This window comes from Cyrtonyx montezumae, unplaced genomic scaffold (assembly GCF_038088225.1).
Source record: "Cyrtonyx montezumae isolate F1298 unplaced genomic scaffold, pur_monq_1.0 scaffold_4, whole genome shotgun sequence".
Lineage (NCBI taxonomy): Eukaryota > Metazoa > Chordata > Aves > Galliformes > Odontophoridae > Cyrtonyx > Cyrtonyx montezumae.
The window spans coordinates 9855934-9877854 of record NW_027072045.1 but is presented as its reverse complement, the minus strand read 5'-3'; the positions used below and the strand labels follow the sequence as shown (position 1 = coordinate 9877854).

The 21921-nt window shown below is 37.8% G+C and overlaps 1 protein-coding gene across 1 annotated transcript in view; it reads right to left on the bottom strand.

Annotated features, from left to right (window-relative positions):
- The window catches only part of SORCS1 (sortilin related VPS10 domain containing receptor 1), a 269239-nt gene that overhangs the window by 77805 nt on the left and 169513 nt on the right, over window positions 1-21921 (bottom strand). The window contains exons 5-6 of the mRNA XM_065746947.1: window positions 17877-17950; window positions 3214-3278 (exon numbers count right to left, since the gene is read on the bottom strand). Coding sequence (XP_065603019.1) covers window positions 3214-3278; window positions 17877-17950 — 139 coding nt within the window. The remainder of the gene's footprint in view (window positions 1-3213; window positions 3279-17876; window positions 17951-21921) is intronic.

The following is a 21921-nucleotide window of genomic DNA, read 5'->3' as shown; positions in this document are numbered from 1 at the left end:
TTTTTCCTACTGTAGTTTCAAGTCCAGCTTGACTGGAATCAGGCCTGAAGCCTTCAAAAAACTAACAGAATCATTACTTCTTGACTCAGGCACCTGATGAGATGAAAATTTGTCTGGTGCATTCCAAGGTTTATATAACAGGTTTAAAAACACAAATGGCAATGACTAGCCCTACCACCCTCCCTCCATCAATATAACTAAATTATACTGTCTGTACTCAGTTTGTTCAGTAATACCTGCAGCCTAGTTTGATGAGATAATGTGTTCGGGATGAGCCCAGATTTTTCTGGATCGTGAGAAAGAAGAAAATAAAGGAGAATGTGAGTGCAGGTATAACACTGCTAGCTAGATCCTCATCAAGTGTAGATCAACATGCCACTAAGTTAACACTGATTTATGCCTGCTAAGAGAATCCTATTTTGGCTCTCGTAAACCTTTTACATTATGTATATAAATACAATAAATAAAACACACAGACAAGCTGTAATCAGAGAGCAGATTTAGAGAGTTATTGATATTCTAGCAGGGAAATCCCAATACTAGAGTTGCTGCTGATAGATGTTCTCAGACAACCCTCTCACAAGGAGATGGGCTAATACCATACTCTGCTGACTTTTCTACTTTTTCTCAACTACAGCTGTAGTTGTACTACTCAGGTTCTGCTGGAAAACATACCAGCACAAGAATGAGGCTGTTTTCCTATTTGAACTGAATTAAACAGGTTTTTGTTCAGCACTTACATTTCCACTTCAGAGTCTTTTATTTTATTGTATATATTGTGTGGCTGTTTCCACATCACCTGTTTTTTTTCCCTCTCCCTGCCTTGTTTTGGCAAGCCCATCACCTCAAATTTAATCCTTTTCTTGAATGCTGGTTCACTCTCTAAAGATACCTTCTAAACAAAGTATAAATAAGTAAATGCAGGAGCATAAAATAAATAAATAAAATAAAAAAAAATATCTGTGATCTATCCTGATCTTTAAGAAATGTAACTTTAACACCTCAGCAAACTTCCCATTACCCCAACAGCAGAAATACACCAGGCTTCATTCCAGAGAGAGGTTTGCTCATCAGCTGAAGGTTCACAATTACTTTGCTCAGGAAAGGGGGACTGATTTAGTACTATAAGGTTCTAGTACAGAAGAGACCTGAATACATGAAATCTGTCATAGTAACAAGAGTAACTGACCATGTTCATACACTCAGCCTGCTTTGAAGTCCTGTGACCTGGAATGCTAACTAATGTCTCCTGGCAAAAAATGCGGAGATGCGTTCCCCCACTGCAGGCCTCTGCCAGTGACCTGTGCTTCCTAGAAGAACTGACAAAACAGGACATGCACTTTCTGAATATCAAACATCTTATAGTTCTGATGAGCTGAGAAACTCTTGGCTAATGAGCAGAAATTTCAGCCCAATGGCTGGTTTGCAAGGGAGGTCACCCAATGGCTGAAAGTAGGAAGCCACTGCTTGATTTACATGAGATTTATATTATTGTCCTGCCTCACAACTAAGCCAAAATAAATGTACCCAATCAGTCACCTGAGCTTAGCTGATGAGCAGTAACTTCAGTAATGTGCCTGACTCCCTGGCAAGGACATTCATCTACCTATGTTTTAGTTTCCACCCTAAGATCTATACTAACCATACTGACTTGTTAAGCACTCAAGAGATCTTTTGCGCAATTGTGTTATAGCTGTGCAAAATGTTCTTACTAGAGGCTAAGACCTCATAAGACTTTTCATGGTATTTGGAGCGTGGCACCTTCTTTGCACAGTGTGAGATGAACATTCCCTCAAAAGCATCACCAGAATACAGCTCCTTAAACCACAATTAGAATGGTTTGTCTCAATGACCTCAAATCCCCAACGTCTTTTTAAGAGTAATTTATTTTGGCTGAATTAGATGCAGTCCTATTAGAATGTTTCATTCTCATTTAGTTTGTCATGAGTAATAGAATGTCTCATGTCCATAGCCTTGCAACCATGTTCAGGTAAGTAAAGCTGAGAAGAGAAATAATAACCAGAGAACACAAATGATAAAAAGTAGAGATAATAAATTCTTTCACTTTTACTAATCTTGCATATCCCAAAATGGAAAGACCTTTAAAACTTTATGATTTCTATCACAACTGTTTCTTCTCAAAATTCGTCTTCCAAAAAATTCTTTTTCATGCTGAATTTCAATGAATTAAAAAACTGATTACTTACAGTTACTTTTTCAGACAGTTTCTAAGTGAGAAAATACACATCTTAACAAACATCACTGAATTTGAGGGTACAATTCAGGGAACAATTTGATCCTCTTTTAAAGGAATTAACTGCCTGCATCATTAATGCTAACATATTGGAAATGGTATAAACCTGCTTGTTATGTTGCAATGAAGATGCTATTACAGAAGAAACAATATGGAATGACAATGGCAGTGTTCATGGCAGCCAGGCTTTTAGTATGATGACTGAGGCAGTCCAGCACTGTGGAAAAGAAATCCATGCAGGAAGGTGCAAAGGCAGGGGAGCTTAAAAAAAAAAAAAAAAAAAAAAAGCTCCAGAAAGTATAGGTGAGAGGAGGAAAGGACAGCGGGTGGCTCAAGGTGCCTGAGAGAATTCATAGCCAATTAGGAGAACAATCTGGCATTGCAGGTAAAGGTAGTTGCTAGAATGTAAAATAAGCACTTAGAGAGGCAAAGCAAAAAGGGAGAACAGATGATGAAAGTGAAGGACAATGACAAGTAGTAACAGTGAATAATACATTTAGGTTGGTGAAAGGCTTCTAATGCAAGAGAAATGAGGTGCTTTCAAAGGTAGTACCTAAGGCAGAGTATCCCTGGTCAACTGAAATGGTTTGGTAAAGCTACCTTCAAGGAGATACTATGATGATTATTGTGTGAAACAACAAGTTAGTTAGATAGGCTCTGTGACATAGGAATCTTCTATAAACAAAAATCACGTAGGAAAAAAAAAGAATTCTATTTCAATTACTTTTTTTAATCACATATTCCTCTTTACTGTATTTTCAGCTCTTTTCACAGGCACTTAATACCAACTTTTTTATCATGCTGGAAAGACTTTTCTTCTGACAGACCTGTCTTAGACAAGTCAAACCCCTCATATTAAATAAGTGAACCACTAAAAGCTCACATCTCCATCATGATGTATTTACAAGCATTTAAGGGCAGCTCAGAATACCACAGTTTTTATAAGATGATGTACTTACGACCATCCACTGTCTTTGCCTCCAAGTGCACAAGATCTGGCTCTCTACTGGACCCCGTCATAGACCTGTAAGAGGCAGATTGATTCAGATATGTTAAAACAAAAGATACCTTGGGTGATTCATTTCACATGATTCTGTTTAGGTGGATCCAAACTCATTCTCATGATTAAAAGCTGATCATTTTGAAATGATTTTGAAGTTTCAGCTAAAATAAACTTGAGAATTTGAAAAATGTTCAACTTTTCAGTGAATTGATACCATTACACTTAAGGAGTTCTTTTTTTCTGACTCTTTTATTTCATTTCCATTCTCCATCCAGAGTCTTGTTCCTCTTTTCATTGGCATCTCACCTTCTGACGCATCCTCCAGTTTGTTTGGTAGGTTGTATTTCATCTCAGGGTTGGATACAACATACCTGGATTGATGGGACAATAGTGTTTGCCAGCATACTAATTATATCTGTTCCTTAATATTGGATATTTTATGCACACTTGCTTAATTGACACTCTTAATGATCAATATTCACCCATTAATTAAGAAATCTTAAAAACTCATTTCATTCTGAGACTTTTTATCACTTCTGATCTAATAAAAAAAGTGATCCATTAAAAAAGAAATGTCAGATTGGCTCATAAAGTGACTGTTTGTTCACTCTGAATTAACAAGCAGCAACAAAGACACTGAGCATTTCAAATGAGGAGTTTTTGAACTTGGGCTTTGCTTTCTTTACCAAAGTTCTTCTTGACTAGCAACACTGACCTTGACAACTTGCTGTACAAATTGTACAGTCCAAATGGCCACTACTTTGATGCACAGCCTGAATTTTTGCATTTCTGGCTGCAAGTATGCAACAATTCCATTGTAAAGTACCTTCAGCCATCAACTCTGAAAATCAGTCTTGCTGCTGGTCTTGTCCCTGTCAGACAAGGAATCATCCCAGATTAAGGATGAGTGTTAAACAGTCCGTTCCATGTTAGCTGCTTGACCTCTATGCTAATAGACACATGAAGGAAGAGAAAAATTCATTTCCACTGACAGACAAATTAGATGCTGTTCTGTTCAAAGCCTCATTATTTTTCAGGAAATCAAAAGTGAGAATCAAACAGTGATTTAGACCTTAATTCAGTTCCTACTGACTGCAATCAGAGGCAGCTCCAGCCCTTAATCATCATGCACATTAACTTATAACCATTATAAAAATGTTAACAATAACAAGACTACTCGTGTCCTGATTAATCCTTAGCTTCACTGACAAAATATGTAACAATTCTTTAGCTAGAAAAGCTTTGGATTTTATTTTGTTTGGGTACTGGAAAGATTCAAGAAAGTCTCTGAGCCAGCACTGCTTTCACCTTGTCTTCATTTTTAGAAGTCCTTATGGCAAGGTCTTTTTCTCCTAAGCATTCAATCTTTATATAAAATCCCTACTTCGGAATGACTGATACCAGGTGGGTGGGAAAGGAGTACTTTCTGAGGGTATTTTTCCTTTACCTGCCTTCATCAGCAGATACAGAGTCAAAATTATAGGACTGCTGGTTACAAACTCAATTCAGGATGGACAGATGCAAGTGAAAAACAGCCCTAAAAATGCAGGATTAAGCTTGTAATTTGGCTTATCTCCTTTTCATTTATTTATTTATTTATTATCAGCCTTTAAGCACACCAGGAACTGGACTATTCCAGAAAATACTGTTCAGCTTTTCAGTGCGCTCCTCCTCCTGACCCAACACAGCCCCAAGAGGGATGTGAACTCTTCAAAGAAGAAAGGATTGTATTTCATGGACTTGAATACTTTGTCTCTTCAGAAACGTGCAACAATGATATTCATTCAGCAAAGACCTTGTTACTCCAAATTGACCCTGTGAGCCTACAGGCAGGTGCTTTTAGCTTCCTCCTTTTTTTCTGACCCCAAGAAACACCTCTATTGCATCTTTTATGGCAAAGACAGCAAAAAAATGAATGTTTCACTGACAGATGGAAAATGATTGTCATCACTGTTTCCAGTTCTGAAATGAGCCATAATTTACATCAAACTCTTAAATGTCTTAACAGTAGTATATAAATATCTAGACCCACCAAGCCCAGCAAGTTAGAAGGGGACAGCTTTAGCGATCTGCAAACTGCTTCACCTCATGCTAGGACAGCCAGTATAAGGATTGCAGAAGCTTCAGCTCCAGGCAGAATTAAGTCATCAATTATCCCAAGGATGGACAGGACAAGGATGGCTAAAATATGACTCAAGATAAACATTATTCTTTTACTCAAGGGCTTCATTATTTTTATTTTGATGTTGCCTAGCTCCCTACAAATCAGAAATGGAATGAGAAACTACGATGAAAACTACAGCCCTGAGAAGCTAAGGCAGTTTCTTAAGTCAAACAAGACATCTGAGGTGGAGATAAGAATTATATCAAGGTCTCCTTACCTGTTACTTGACAGAATGCACGCTCCATTGATTTGATATAACCAGCCTAATTTACTTGTGGCAGCATAAGGTCACAGTCTGACCCATGCATGGTAACATGGGCCTGACAATAATGATAACAAATTATAATCAGTTGCAAAGGATAGATGAATTACAAATACATATCTTCTTAAGTCAGTGTTAGCTGCACACAGCTGGCATCTTGAAACATTCTATCCACATCTAGATTCTGCCAAAAGACTACTGCTCAGAAAATAGTAAATATCATGTTTTCTCACATCACTCTGTTTTATTCCATTGATAGTTCTATGATATTTCTCTATATATCCCTTTACACTACCTGAAAAATCACAAAGTAATATGCACCTTACATAGTTACACTCTATAGACCTCTGTACTTTTCACACTCAAAAGTTTTTGCAGGCAGTGAGGAGGAAGAGACAGTTTTGTACAAGTCTCAAGCGTGTTGGACGTCATTCATGAGAAGTCAAACTTTATCTTAGAATGGACTGTTTCTTATTATTGAATATAACATGTCTGGATACCTACACTACAGACATCCACGTGACAAATAAGCGTCTCAAAAATTTAATGTGGCAGACATGAAGCATATTTATTAACTGTATTTAAAAAAAAAATTGGAGTCTAGCATGGACTGTAAGTAAAGGGAAGAGACAAAAAGGATCAGCCTTGGTACATGAGGTCAACATAGTTCTAAGAGCCTGAGTATCATTAAGTAATGGTGTTAAGCCCATAGCATCAGTATGGAACACAATGAATAAACTCAATCTATTATAAGGAAATTCCAGTTCTGACTGATGACTGGATATTAAAATTCTTCTACCAAAAATCAAATAATCAATAAATACAAACTTACACATGGAAAAAGAGACCTACAGGCTGGATTTGTCTTTGATAAGTCCAAAGCCTCATTGGCATCTATAACTTTAGGTGAGTGCCTATTCAACTTCAGGATCTTCTTTCAATGCACCCTTGTCAACATACATTCACAAGTTAAAGAAGGAATAGTGTTGCTTATTTAATAGCTTATGGAACACCCTACAGAGAACACAGATACTCATGAGCAACACTCTAGGACCAATCAGTTACTCATTTCCTTTCATATACTTCTCTGAAAATAAATAGCAAAAACCTTGCCACACTCTGTTCTGAGCAACTGCTTTTGCAGTTATGCTGGTACAACTTTGTACTTTTTCAATTCTGTTCTTTTCTTTCAGCATCCATTCTTAGAGGCCTATCAATCACACATACAGCCACAAACATTTCTTTTCTTTACATTTTCATTTCCTGATAAAATAATGGCATGCCCCTTGCTCATTCCTTTAATCCTCCCTTAAACTTCAGTATACCAGGGATATGGTAGCAGCACCTTCTGCTGAGCAGTACCTATTGTATTTTTCCAATTATCCTTTTTTTGTGTTTTGTCAGTATAACTATCTGGATGTTTGGAGGAGGGCAGAAAAAGAAAAAAATCTTTTAGTGAAACAAGGATTTAAAAAGCAAAAAGAAACATAAGTTACCCCACTGTCTTTACAGAAGATGCTCACATTATGACATTATGAAACATGTAATACTCCCCCAGCCCTATTACAGAGTTGCTTCCTAAAATTTTAATTCCCTTCAAGCTTGCTAAGTAGTCATCTGCACTTGAGAGCTTCAGAGATCAATACCAGTGTCTGCAGCACAGTAATTGCTCTGAATGCAGATTCTGCATCCACTATGAGAAGCAGCACAAGGAAAAGATCCAGAATCATCAGATTTAGAACAAGACTGAAAATAAAAAAGCAGTCTGGCAGTGCACATGGCAGAGCAAATGCTAGCTGGCACATTTCTATAGTGACCTACCTCTTGCCATCTCCCTGTCTGACTCATTACTAAAATCTTAGTTCTGAGGCCTACCAGTTCTTCAGTGTCACAGAAACTGCCTAGAGGGTTTGTGGAATCTCCTCCCTGGAGGTCTTCCAAAGCCATCTGGACACAGTCCTGGGCAAACTTCTCTTGGTGGCCATGCATTTGCAGAGAACTGGAACCAGAGGTCCCTTCCAATCTAAACTATTACATGATCCTATGGAATACAATAAAGACCTTTTTATCCTGCACTTCCATTTCTGCCAACTTTTTATTTACTTTCATGGGAAAAAGCAATTATATATGGATATTAGAAGATGATGGCTTGTAAGGCTATCAGACCACTCAGAACTGCAAAACGGTATCACTGCAAGGATAGCAAAAGCGTTCATATGGGGTATTTTTAATTTCAAATTACAAATGTTCACAAACAAAGAACTCAAAGCACCAGATTATATAGACTTTCCATCTCATGGGCTTGAGTATCCTGAAAAGTAGCTTTGGATGCCTCTGACAGGGGCTGCTTAAGTTCGAACAGTCACACAATATCTGAGACTGTATGCACATGAAATATGATGGCAAAATTTTCATGCATTATTCATATTAAAGATGCCCACAGTAGCCAAGATCACTGGTATTTTAAGCTAAGCAATTTAAGACCTTATTTAGAGAAGTTGCAAAGAAAAAGAAATAAAATTAAAAAATGGCTCAGAATGAAAGGCTAGAAGACAAATTCTATAACCTTTGCACAGACAGAACCAATTGTAAAAGTGCAAACAGTTTTTTTGTTTGTTTGTTTGTTTTTTAAGGGGATTAAGATCTTACACAAGTTTCTAGTGTCTCAAAAGAAATGAACAAGCACAGAATCAGGACTAATGAGGACTCTTATAACCATCCCTCACTTTCTCTTGAAGAAAAATGAAAAGTATGATTTATTCATGCAGCAAAGGATGGTAGATAGCTGATAAATATCAGCATAACTGTACCAAGGTGGGTGAAATGAGAGCCATGCAGTTTTGGCCATTTTGAGCTTACTGACGCTGACCAAATGTAAGTTAGAATAGGTTGCCAATCAGGGCCAGTCAGAAAGTTGACACATAGCATGGAAAACCCGGTTTCACCCCTCAGTCAGTAAAAGCTCTTGTTTCCCATATGCCCTGTCTTCCCCTCACGACAACTTGTCCTGATCTTCTTTCTGGCTGTTAAGACTCTAGATGAATTCTGCTTAGTACTTCACATTCATTTTAAGATAGCTTCTGACCTCCAGCACCACCCTCAATTTAAGCACACGTCCATCTCTACATGTACTGCAGTGCACAGGAAGAGTAATTAGCTATGAGATAGATGGAAGAGAGAACACGCTCTCAGAGATCCTTGTGCCACAGTTGTCTTATGAACATAAATATTCTATCAAGCTTTATCCTGTCACAATAGAGCCATAAAGTTGTGCTGCTCAGCACATGATAATGGCTTTGTAATTCAATTATTGGTAGAATTTTCCTTTAGTGATTTGTCTTCCTTTAGCCTCAGCACTCATATGAATGCCTTATTGTAAATCTTGCCAGTGCAAAAACAGCTCCCTCGCTGCCTGTGGGATACGTGCTGTCACTTCACGTTAAAATTTTTGACAGCTTATTCCAAATTGTTGAATGGCAGGTTTTTGTTTTTAAGGCCAGAGTGCAAATAGAAACATCAGATAATGTTTGTACAGTCCTTGGTAGCATCAATTTTACTAGTTCTACTGATGCTCCTATACCACTATCAATCTTAATTGCCATTCATAAAAACAGTAACACGTAGTCCTGAACAGAGAGCTTTCTGTCTAGAGATACTTGACAAATTTAAGAAATCTTCCCTGCTTGCAACTGATTTGCTTGGGATCTATAGAAAAGACAAGATCAGTAGAACAAGTCAGAAAAAAGGGTTAAGGAAGACTTTTGGTCTCAGCTTTACAAACCAACTCTGATTAGTCAAGAGCACAGAGACCTCACCAATTTGACCAAGATCACATAGTTGTTACGCGGCAGAGATAAAAATAGAGTGCAGAGACCTTCAGGATCCTTTCTCTTTTCCTACAAAATTCACCCCATGAGGACTTTGCTGACACTCTCTGTTCCTTTTTCACTCAATGAATCTACCCCAGGGAGTTTAGCAAGGCAGTAAATTCTTGTGGTTTCTTTACCTCCATTTATGTGAAGTTTTACAGATTTTACTATTTCTTGAATATTCTATAAAGAATGGTTTCCAGCCTTTACATCTCTAAACCATTTTATTCTCCTGATTCGTTTTAGAAACAAAGTGCTAGATTCCAGACAGATGTAAATTAGCACTTCATTTCTTTATACTTGGCCAACAAATTTCCTCTAATCATCATCTAATTAGATTTTCCCTTCTGTACCTCTGCACTATTTTTCCCACATCGTCCAATTAGATGAAATGCTCTAATTTTGTGCAGTTCAACTGGCAGCAACTGGACCAAACCCATCCTGTGGTTCTTGACTTTGTTTGTCACCTTTTCTCTAGAGGAGATGGGAAATAACAGTGTGGTGAATAAAGCCCAAACAGGTAGACTCTTCCTAGCTGTGCCACTCTGCAACACTGACTGGAAAACCAGATAGCTGTTGCTGTTAACACTAAAATAAAAGGACGTGAATTATCAGTGTGGTAATCATCCATTGCTAGTAACACAAAGGGAAGAAGAATGTCTTAAAATGAGAATCCGATGTAAATGAATAAAACTTAGTTACCAGAATCAGACCATGATTTTAAACTGTCTACATTTCTCTCATGTTCATGTATTGGAGGACACCAGAGTCATTTTATTTAGAACTGGCTTGAAGAGAGGCAAGGAGGAAGGTACTTTCTAATTATAGCCTCCGAACTCAGCTCCTTGATACCATGCACCAAATCTCCCTGATTTACTGCTTCTTTGCTGGCACAGTCTAATAGGATCATGGCTTCCCACTGTGTTAAGATGTGTGTTTCTGGCATCTTGTAGTGCTGTGGCCCAGACAGGATGCTCTGGAGGAGGTCAGGAAGTCATTTGCAGCAAGCGTCAAGTCAACTCTTCTTACAGAATATGCTTCTCATTAACCATACAACATAAAATTGCACTGAAACCTTCCTGACATAGACCCAGACAAATCCACAGCTAGATTTGCTAAGTAATTGTCTCACTCCATTCATGTGCTCTCCTTTATAGACGTATCCAGAGCAACCAGCTCCTAAGTCCATTGCCTGCTGAAGACTGACTTGTTTCAGAGTTATAAGCACTGCAGGCTTCTGTTACTGAGGAACTCCATAAACTAGATTTGAAACAGGTATACTAATGGCTGCCTACATCCATACATCTTAGTACAAGAAACATGAACAACTGGGAAAAAGTTAAAGTGCATGGGAGGCTTCCCTCATTTACAAAGCATCTCTAGATATATTTTTTTAAGATAAAATAGTTGAAATTTGAATAACAAATCACACCAACCTGAGTATCAATCGTAAAAGTCTAGTTCAGTACCAAGGGCTTACACAGGTGGAGAATACCTCCTCTCCTCCATCTTCCCTATTCATAACTGAAGGACAAGACTCTAAAGCAAGGAGGGGGCAAAGTCAGATAAATGGGTAAGGTGACACTCAGTGATGAATTTTAGGATTTTAGGATTCTTTTACACCTATCTTTGGAGTTGCCACAATACACGTAGGGCCCAGAATGTTTTTTTTTCCCTCACAAAATAGAACTACGTCAAACTAAGATTGTGAGACTGAGGAGTTATATTTTGCTCTGGCTAATCCTGAACTGAGTAACAAGTTTTCTCAAGAGACTTTTGGGACCAGACAATTTCATTATTATAGACGTGGAGAATCAGAGTGTTACAAGTACCCTGCTGTATGACTTCAGTGAATTTTCTCATCCTTGTCCAAAGAAGATAGGTACATATTCTGGATCTCAGTTTCTTAAGAGCCAAGAGTTATGATAAATCCAAAGAATCTAAACGAGCTTTTAACAGCAACAGAAAGAGGATGCTGCATGTCTTTTTTTCTTTAATTGCTGATTCACATGGGTCTAGCAGGGCTGTACATCTCTGCAAGCCAGACAGGAATAAAATCCTGATTCCCTGGATAAACCTGAGAGACTTCAGCCTTCACTTGTAGCAAAAAGATAGAGCTACATGAGGGTCAAAGCATCTGGGAACTGTAAGCAGAGTTTTCACTAAATCCTCTGAAAGGCCACTAGGATTTTTGGTGAACATTGCCAAGAGAGAATATGCTTTTTTCTCGCACCCTGTCTGGACTGGGTATTTTTGTGACGTTTCTGGTGAGAAAATGGTAACTGTCTAGGGCAATGAATGGTGACCTTGTGCTCTGATGTGTTGTTCACCATCAGTAATATTAATAGCAGCACAAGCATGGAATGGACAAAGGAAAGAGATGTTAGCAAACGTGTTCATCATTCTGGTACTTGGCAGTATCACTAGCCTGCAGCCCACCTGTATTTTTAGACTGGCAGCCATGAAACCACCAAAAAATTTACTTTGCAAGCCATTTAATTAATTCATATCCCCTGCAACCTGTCATGTGTCCCTCCATGATGCGCTTGACCGGCATGTGTGCATCTCAACCATTTTTAAGCTATAAAATAATATGTATTTTCTTATTCCATTTTTTAGTACACTCCAGTTCATCAGGTACAGCTTTTTTGTTAAGATTAAGCAGATGATTTTCTGGCCAGGCTGTCACAATGCCCTTTGATTGGCACCTTCCCTGTCAGTCGCCAGCAGTTGTTCTGCTGTGATTAAAAGGTCTTGTTTAGCAATACACAGCATCATCCATAAACAGCTCAGACACCGTGTCATCTAAATTGCTTCAGCACACCTGGGTAGGTGTGCAAATTTCACAACGCTAAAATCTGACAAGAAAGCGGGGACAGTTTGCCTGGCTTGCTCCAACTGCTTGAATATAATGGAGTTTTTAACAGAGCTTTGACACATTTCTTTCCCTTGATTTTCAGCTCTTTCAGCTGCTACAATGAACGCAGTCAGACCTTTTAAAATATATTTTCTTGCCAACTCTGGAAAAGAAAAGATATATACTGTATAATTCTACTCTAAAGATTATCTTTCTTTCCCATTGCTCATAAAAGAAACACATATATAGTCCTATCTACTCATCTGTCCTCCCAGCAGCTTACGGGTTTATCTTCTTCTCCCTTTCAGTGTGTATTCATGTCTTTGTATTGTCTGAGAGGAACGGTTGGTTGGCTGTTCTTGTTTGTTTGTTTAAATGATCTTTGCATTCATTTTCTCCACTTTCTCATACCCAGAAAAACACAAGATAGACTGGAGAAACAGCAACATCTTTTCCCAAAGTGTCATATCTCCCATAATGTCATTAGAGAACCATTAATGTCACAGACACATGATCCTATCAAGAATCAGATGTATTGTGATGTACTTTTACTTCCAATTCAATCTCCACGCTCACAGAGTACATGAATATCCCAACCAGTACTTTTTGTCTGATCATGATGGTCAGATTCCTGAAGTACAGAGTGATATTTCTTTTGTATTTCTCCCACTTGTTCGTCTGCATGCAGTACCCGAATAGGAAAAGAAACTAATCGTAGTGATGCATTTAATGATTTTAACTTTTTATGACTTACTGGCTGATTTTTTTCATTTTTCACCCTGTGCTTGTTTGTATTACATTTTTATTATTTTACTTTTCTTTCTTCCTCTAAATTTTCCAAGGGTAGGATGAGAATTAGCTGAGAATCTTTTCACAATATGTCTCAATTAAAAAAAAAATTTGCAGGCATTTTAATGAGTTTTTAATCAGTTATTTTATTTTTCTAAGGCCAGCGTGATATTTTGATTAAAAAAAATCTGTCTGAATGTTTGACTAAATGAAAAAAAAAAAGAATAAAAATTCTATATTTTAATGAGCAATTTTTTTCTTGTATGTTTTGTTCATAGCAAACAATTTACAGTTTGACCATTTTGAAGCCATTGCTCATGAATATTTGGATTTGCAAGTTGCAAGGTATCATTGCAGAGCTGTGACTTGATGACAGGACCACTAAAGCAGGAAAAAAGTAAAGTAGCTCCAATATGATTGATTCAGCAATTGTGCTCATGTTTGCATTCACTACAAACTGTACTCTTTGCCAGCAAAATTCCAGGAATGTATTCAGAAAATCAACAAAGATTATAAAAATAAACTCAGAAGCATTTAGATAAAACATTTATCTAACATCTACTTTATTCTCTTCCCCTAATACCGATCACATTAGTAAGCACTATGCTATCAACATTAAACCATATATATTAGCTTGCTGTTTACTCGCTGAACTAATATTGCTTAGAATACTCCTTCCTAGCAATTATTTTCTTGCAGCACAGTTCCAGAATAACTAAGCACCTTGCTAACTTTCATGTATTTTTCTGTCACAGTACATTTAACAGCAAAATAACAAGAACCGACCAAAGAGTAATAAAAACATATAAAAAACATGGATACAGTGCTGAGCTGCAGTGTCTTTGAGGTATATTCACTGTGTATTTAATGCTTCCATCAGGCACATAGATTTGAGTGCATTATGCTTTCCTCAGTATACCACCTTCACATAGCTAGATTATGCAGAGTGACGTGATAAGATACCTTAATTACAGCAATTATCAGAAATGACAGTTTTACTCTTCATTAAAGACTGCCCTACACACCTAATTTTAAAGGTTTATCCGCTCATCTCTTTCTCACACTCCAGATACATTTCTCCATAATCTCTTTCATCACATTTATGGATGTCTGAGCATCACTTACAGCTGAAGGTAGAAGAATAAAAAGAGGGGATGAGCTCTGAAGGAACAAAGATCCTGTTTTCATGTTAATGACTCCTTTTAAATAGATGATGGAAGAACACAAAACACCTGCAAGCTACAAAGAGCAGAATTGTCTCTACATAAAGCACTTTCTCATATTAAGTAGTAGGAATCAGCAGATTACTTTTATGTTCTTCAGTGGTTTAAATTTCTCTACAGTGGTAGTAGGAGAGAATGTTTCACAGAGTAACCAAAAGTAAGTGAATAGAAAGTTCTCTTGGAAACAGACATAAGGTGTTAAATATTTCTCTGGTAGCACTTGCAGCAGTCTTTTTAAAACTAAAAGTAGCAAGCCCACTGTTGATTATTCAAAACATTCAGAGTGAATGCAAATCGTAGAATCCTTAGAGCTGGAAGGGACCCTTAAAGGCCATATGGTCCAACTTCCCTGCAAAGAGAGACATCTGCAGCTCAATCAGGCGCTCAGAGCCCCATCCAGCCTGAACCTAAGTGGGACCAGGGACAGAGCATGCAACCTCTATGGCAACTTATGCCAGTGCTTCACCACTTTCTGTAAAGAACTTGGTCCTTATATCCAATCTAAATCTCCTCTTGTCCTGTCACAACAGACCTTACTAAAAAAAATCTGTCCTTTTTTCAGCATCCCTCTAGATACTGAAAAGTCACTCTCAGGTCTCCCTGGAGTCTTCTCCAGGCTGAACAGCCCCGAGCTCTCTCAGCCTGTCCCCGTAGTGGGAGGTGCTCCATCCCTTGTATCATCTTTGTGGTCCTTCTCTGGACAGAGTGATACACAAACTAACTGGTAAACCAATATAACAAAGTAAAATGCAAAGACAAGTATCAGTGACAAATCAGGAGAATGCACCTTTGCTTTCATCAACTATTCAAATCCCTTTAGATGGAACACCCTCCAGATGTTCCTTCCTTCCAGTAAAAGAAGCCTTTCTTAGATATTGGAATACAGCCTTCATTCTTTACAGAGAATACAAAGCCCTCATTCTCTGAACAGCACAGTCATGCCCTGGTGGATCCCTTCAAATCCATCTGATTTAGAAAAAGCATCAGGAACAGGAGAGAGAGTCCCTATAGGCTTATTTCCTTGGAATGTGTGACTTCGAGACATTTTCCTTTACTACTCAGTTCTGACCTCAAGAATAAATGGAAGTCAGCATTATGCTTTCAGTTTCAAACTCCACATATAGTAACTATTTTTCAAAAAACAAACACGAGGCACTGAGTCATGCTCTACTAAGACTATTCATGAGCTCTGGCTATACAGACATTGCTGCAGAATTTTGGATTTTACCTGCTCATCTGCACCCTTTTATGTCCCAGCTACCTTTTGTTTTCTTTGCATGTAAGGTCAGCAGTGGCCACACTACGAGTGCAAAGGGCTGCCCTACTGATTCAGCTCTTCAGTGACTACTTGCCCTCTGGTATTTGGCTGCATAGAAAACCCATGTTGCTCTCTGTCATACACATGCTCTCAGTTACACATCTATTTTCTACTGTGGATGTTTATGAGGCCTGGCAGTGGCCATATAATCAGAGCTGGTTTTATTTTCCAAGGCAATGATGACCCAATAAATTAGCCAGAACAAGATTTAACAGGGACTCTACAAGCCACATTATTTTTAATTTTGATAGTAGAATTATAGCTTAGTTTACAAGGAGGTGTATTATGTAAGGGACATTTTGCTCAAGGTGAAAATACAGAGTTGCAGTTTCATGTTTTGTTTATGGCTATAGGGAATTAGATGTGTGATAGGAACATCTTTTCATCTATTCAGCTTCTTCTTTGCCTTTGAAGCTCCAGGTCTTCTCTTATTTGTAAGGTTCTAAGAGGCCTTCAAAGTCTGAGCTCCACAAAAAGGTAAAAAAATGATCATTTTCATCATTATTCTTATTTCAGCCATCTATCAGCTCAATTTATGATAAATCATTACTGTAACTAATGATGGGAAACTTCAAAGGTTTGGAGTGAAGTGCAGGACACAGAGATCCAGGAACAGGGATACTCATTCCTCTTTTCTCCTCATCTGACCTTCTTCAGACGGTACAATTTCATTGGCTTTCTCAAAGACTGGATCCCCCAGTTTCTAGGATTTTCCACTTTTATTAGTCCAGAAATACTAAAACATGTAGATGGGGTATGCTTGTATCTGACACTTTGAATCTCTGTTAAGAGTCCCATAGGAAAGAAATAGGAGTTATATAAATGTGTGTATACAAACACAAAAAAAACAAGCCTAAGTTTAAAATGGATTTGCACTTGCAAAAGCCTCAGCTAATACAGGTTCCGAGGAAGAATTAAAAACCAGGAGCAGCAAACAAAATCTTTGGTCTATATCCTCTGCAAACCAAATATTAATTCAGCTTTGAAGTAAATTTGACCTAGAGCTCTTACTTCTATCAGAAATTAAAAGAAAATATTTGACCAAACCACTCTTAAGTCTTAGTATGTTCAAAACCTATGGAACAGGCACAAACTTATAGTTCAGTATTCACCTACTGGGATTTCATTTTAATCATCTGATTCAGCCCATCCCGATTTCAAAATGACTGTTTTATTCAAGGCTTTATTTTAAACTCCAGATTCACCAGACAAGAGCCAGCATTTGCTTACAGGTAGACTTCTGCATCCAGACAGAGCTGACAAGAACTCTTGAAGATTGATGTCAGTGTAAGCAAAAGAGGAATAAGCTTAAATACAACAATTAAACTTCTCTTTGATTTAGTCTAGGACAACCATATTTACAAGAAAACAGAGCAGTGCCTCCTTGATTCCTTAACTTTCACCTACGTATGCAGTGAGGATTAAAGCTTGTACCAGTGACAAAGAGCTCTTTAAAGTAACTTTGGCACCAAACTCCCAAATATTTCATCACTGCTATAACTGACTGACATTCGAAGACTCAGTAGGAGGACTTATGCAATATGGCTGATCCACAAAGCTTGAACTCAGACTGGAAATCTTGGCGCAGCAACTTAGAAGCAATACTACAAAGTGATTTAAGCTCATAGTGAAGAATTGCATGTGCCTACTTCAATGGTCATTAACTTGCTCATTTTCAGGGACTGAACTAGGTCTAACAGCAGTTAAAAGCATAACATCATTCACTGGAGCTGATCTTCACTGTCACCCATGGCAGAAAAGCTACTGTCTTCAGAGACTTCAAGACTTCAGTCTGAGTTCAAGCAAGTATATGCTGAATTTAGTGAAGCTTCAACCCAAAACATTCACACCAAGTTGCAGAACTCTCCCCTCCCCAGTCAATGCCTTCTTCAGCCTCAGAATATTTCAGTTGTGCATCGTTCTTAGATAAAAGACTCTACTTTCAAGTGCTACTTAAACACAGAACAGCAGAAATAATGCCCCTTTCATGCCAGTTCAAAGTTAATCCCAGCAACAAGAGGCTGATAGCAGCGCAGACTGCATTCAGCCACGATGCCTGCAAGCTTTTATTTCAAGATCTCTGTATGTATGGGGGAAATTGTGTCTGGGAAAAAGAGGAAGAGGTTTTTGCTCTTACCAGTAGAACCTGTTTGGTGCAACTCCTTCATGAAGAAGCAGCCATCTTCTGCCAAACTCCACTGAGCTGAATAACTGGGGACAAAAAGAAACACAACAGTCAAGAATCACAGTAAAAGTCAACCATAATAGAAAAATTAGTGTGAAGAAGTCTTCTGAGAAAGCAAGCCCAGGTTTTTCTTCCTCCAGTCTCAAAAGGATATGTCTGGGAGAGCTGAAAAGTATCTGCAGTGATTTTGATTTTTAGGATAGAAACAATACTGAACTGGGCAACATGGGACACAACTACTCTTAACCTTAGGGATCACAACATACTGTTAGTATCTAGTGTGACTGAAAACGGATTACCTAGTTCTTTGCAGCACTCTCAGTTAACAAAATCATGCAGTGTGAGAAGGTTGCTTAGTAAGTTAAACTTGTGATGGACACCAGATGTGCAATGTTAACCTAGCTCTGACAACAGATACAGACTCGCCTTCCTAGGTACTGTGCCAGGTCAATCTCTTTCTAGTTACCAGTCACCATCTTCAGAGAAGACTTTCAGTGCAGAACACAAGAAGTGCCCTAATAGATCCAGATTTTGCAGGCAGGACTGGTTGAGTTGAAATAGCACAAATAACTTGTACCATGGAAACCTGCAATTCTCACTTTGCTCCTGCGAGCCATGTGACACAGCCTTCTAGCCTGATTACACAAACAATAACCAAATACATCAATCACATCAGAAAATCTTTCAACAATAAATACCAAGTAAGACTGAGAAAGGTCAGCAAAGAAAGGCACATACAGGTATTATAAATACTTGGTATATTTTTGTGGAATAATATACAAATGTGACTTTTATAGAGCATTTACAAACAGCTGCTCTCCACAAATGCTGCCATCAGATAATTCTCAGAAGAATAGCACAGGATCATTTGGGTTCTGTTTTTCTTTATTTTACTTTTTTCACACAGAAAAATAGAGAGGCAATCAGCCCTACACTTTTTCTTGCATACTCATTCCATTTCCCTTTCTCTTGTCTGAAAGACATGGTCCATTTCTTCTGTGAAGGGAGTTGTTGCCCCCTTTTCTTGACTTCAGAGATTTTGCATAAAAAATGCAACCAACCTGAACCTTTATATGCTATTTTTCATTAATTTTTTTGGAACATGTAGTGGCACTGGATTGGTAGGGATAAGACAAGGATGGAAGCTTGAGAGAATCACCGAGAAGATAAGCTGATTTTTAAGCTTTGTGTTGACCAGAAAGATGATCTGAATGTATTTTAAGAATTATGAGACCATGATTTAAGAAACCTTGAGATACACTTTCTATTCTGCATTACACTGCCATCATAAATCACTATATCCCTCAGGTTCCCTACTTTAAAACCTTGGAATAATATGGAAAAAACTAATAACATCTGTAACAGCTGTTTGATATAGAGTATACTGTATATACACTGCAATCTACTATAAAACATTAAAGCTTGTTATTCACCTCCTTTTTCTCATCCCATTTTTTTCTTGAATATTGCCAAAGAGACAGGGAAGAAAGGAGGGGGAACAGAAAATTACCAGGTCAGGCAAAGAAAACATAGTTTATCTTTGTGAATGGAAATGTATAAACTTTAGAATTTTCAGTGTTGAATCTTTTAATTATCATTAGTATAGAAACTTTTTCATTTGAAATGTTAAGATTCACTAGTCCTAACAACAACAGAAGAAACCTTATTTATCTTCTAGAATACTTAACAGTGACTTTTGAGTAGTGCTCTAAGGTCACCTGATCAAGAGTACTACCATTACTGGATGTACTTATTCCTCCTTCACATTCAAAGCCCATTTCTAGATCTGCTTTCATGATTGCATAATACAAACCAACATAAGAACACTAAGTTGCTGTTATCTATCTTAACAATACCAATATTTTCCCTTTTATGGCAAAGCGGTTTCTTTCATGCCAAGTAATAAATCTTCATAGTATACAGTAATAAGCTTTAATAAAGCTGATACCGTCTCACAGTAAAACTTCCTTTAATTAAGAACAGAAATCAATACAAAAAACTCAGTAAACACTTCTGAACTTCCAGACCTGGTATATGTGGGGATGTAAGATTTCCAGGGACGCTGATGCTCTCAGGCAGTGGGAACCATCACAGTCACTGTTGTTTCCCCCCCCCTTTGTATCTCACATCCTACTCTCTCTCTAGTTTCCCTGAGGACAACTTTCAGAAAGTTATCACCTTTTAGAATTTGTCACTGATAGTAACAATATCCTAAAAGAATTTATCATGGCCTGCAGAAGCTTTATTTGTTCTTGTCTAGCATCCCCCTTCATGCCTGCAACCTCAGTGCAGTATCAGGCTGTTGAACATTCCCATCACCCGAGCTGCCTATGGCTCTTTCAGCTGAAGTATTTGGAGGGGCTGCTCATTCAGTGGCATTCTGTGGCACAGAGGAGCAGTGATGCTGCAGATTAGCCAGGGAAACCTGATTTCTCTTCCTCTGTGCCCTGAACAAGAGACTGGAGTCAGGCAAAAAGGGGAGAAATGCAAGACCTGTGTTTGTTTCAAAGGAAGGAAATAGATACAGGAGTGCTACTATGTCAGTATTTTTCTCTCACAATAGAAGTCAGTGCCCAGAGAGCTGGGAAAAGCATATGAGAAAAGGAAATAGCTGTCACAGGGAAATATCAGATCCCTGGGAATTCATGCCAAAGCTCTTATTGTCATTGACGAGACACTTTAATATCCAGACTTCAGAAGCTTTTACTCCTTTGCCATTATCTCAGTACCAATCCTAGCCTTCACTGATTCACAGCATCAATGTACCTCCAGAAGAAGGTGCCATCCTCAACAAAAGGGAAAACATTCTTTACGTTAAGGATATTTTTCTAGATATTTTAACTATAATTCAGTTTAGTCTGAGTTTATTTAGTTAGACTAGGAGAAAAATATATATATTTGGAGGCTAAGTTTTATCCAGTACCAGATAAGATACAGCTGGGAATATTTTTTTCCCCATTTAGCAATTACTGTGCTTGTATGGATATTTTTTAAATTCAACATCATATTTTATTGTCATTATAAAAGCTCATTCTCTCCTGGGATGATTTCTGACAGGCTCATGCATGCAGTCCCTTCAGAGATGACATTTTATTCTCTTTGGCAAGCACTGTTGTCTGATGACAATTTTCATCAGGAGAGGGAAATTAGATAATGTTCTCTGGTACACTCTTTTTTCAACCACAAATGAAAAAGGAACCTACCACAATCTCAGTATATGTTTTCAGCTCAGGGCCAAGTAGTGATCTGACATTTCTGTTTTCACTAAGAGAAAACCATTATGAAGTACAAATCTTATATTGATCTCTCAGATTTGACCCTTCTTCATAAGGGAATAAATCTCTTCTTACTTCCTCTTCTCTTTTGTAGTTGCACCGCCTACACACATTCTCTTGCAGTCAGATTTCTAAGCTCTTTAGAGTAGAAATCATCTACTGTGATATGCATTTACACAGCATAAAGATTCCTGGGGCTCTCATTAGCTACAATAATACAGGAAAATTGTAAGTGAAGTATGCATAAGGAAAATTTTTCTCTATAATAGGTATTTCTGTAAAAGATTTCACTATTCAGAATGATGAAAATTATACGGTTTTCTCATATTGTCCCATATTATTTCTAATATATTTATTTTTCAGCCACCAACCAGCTTATCAGCCCAAGAGTTCAGGCAATTCTGCATACATTTACTTACCTCAAACATCCTTACATTAAAGTGAATCAAAGCAAATCTATAAAATTAACTTTCTTAAAAAATTGGGAAATCAGCCATTCTCTAGTTGAACACATTGCAGTGTTTTAAGCTGTAAAAGCAATAAGGGCCCATTCAAACCAGAGAACATCTGTTCTAATGAAAACATTACATCTACGTGAGAAAAAGACAGAGCCCTAAAGTAGGCAATGCCAGTGCTAGTGGATATGAATTTGATGAAGGTAATGAAAAGTTTTCTTTACCTTCAGATTACAGAGGAATTAATGAATTAAAGTAAAATGAAGT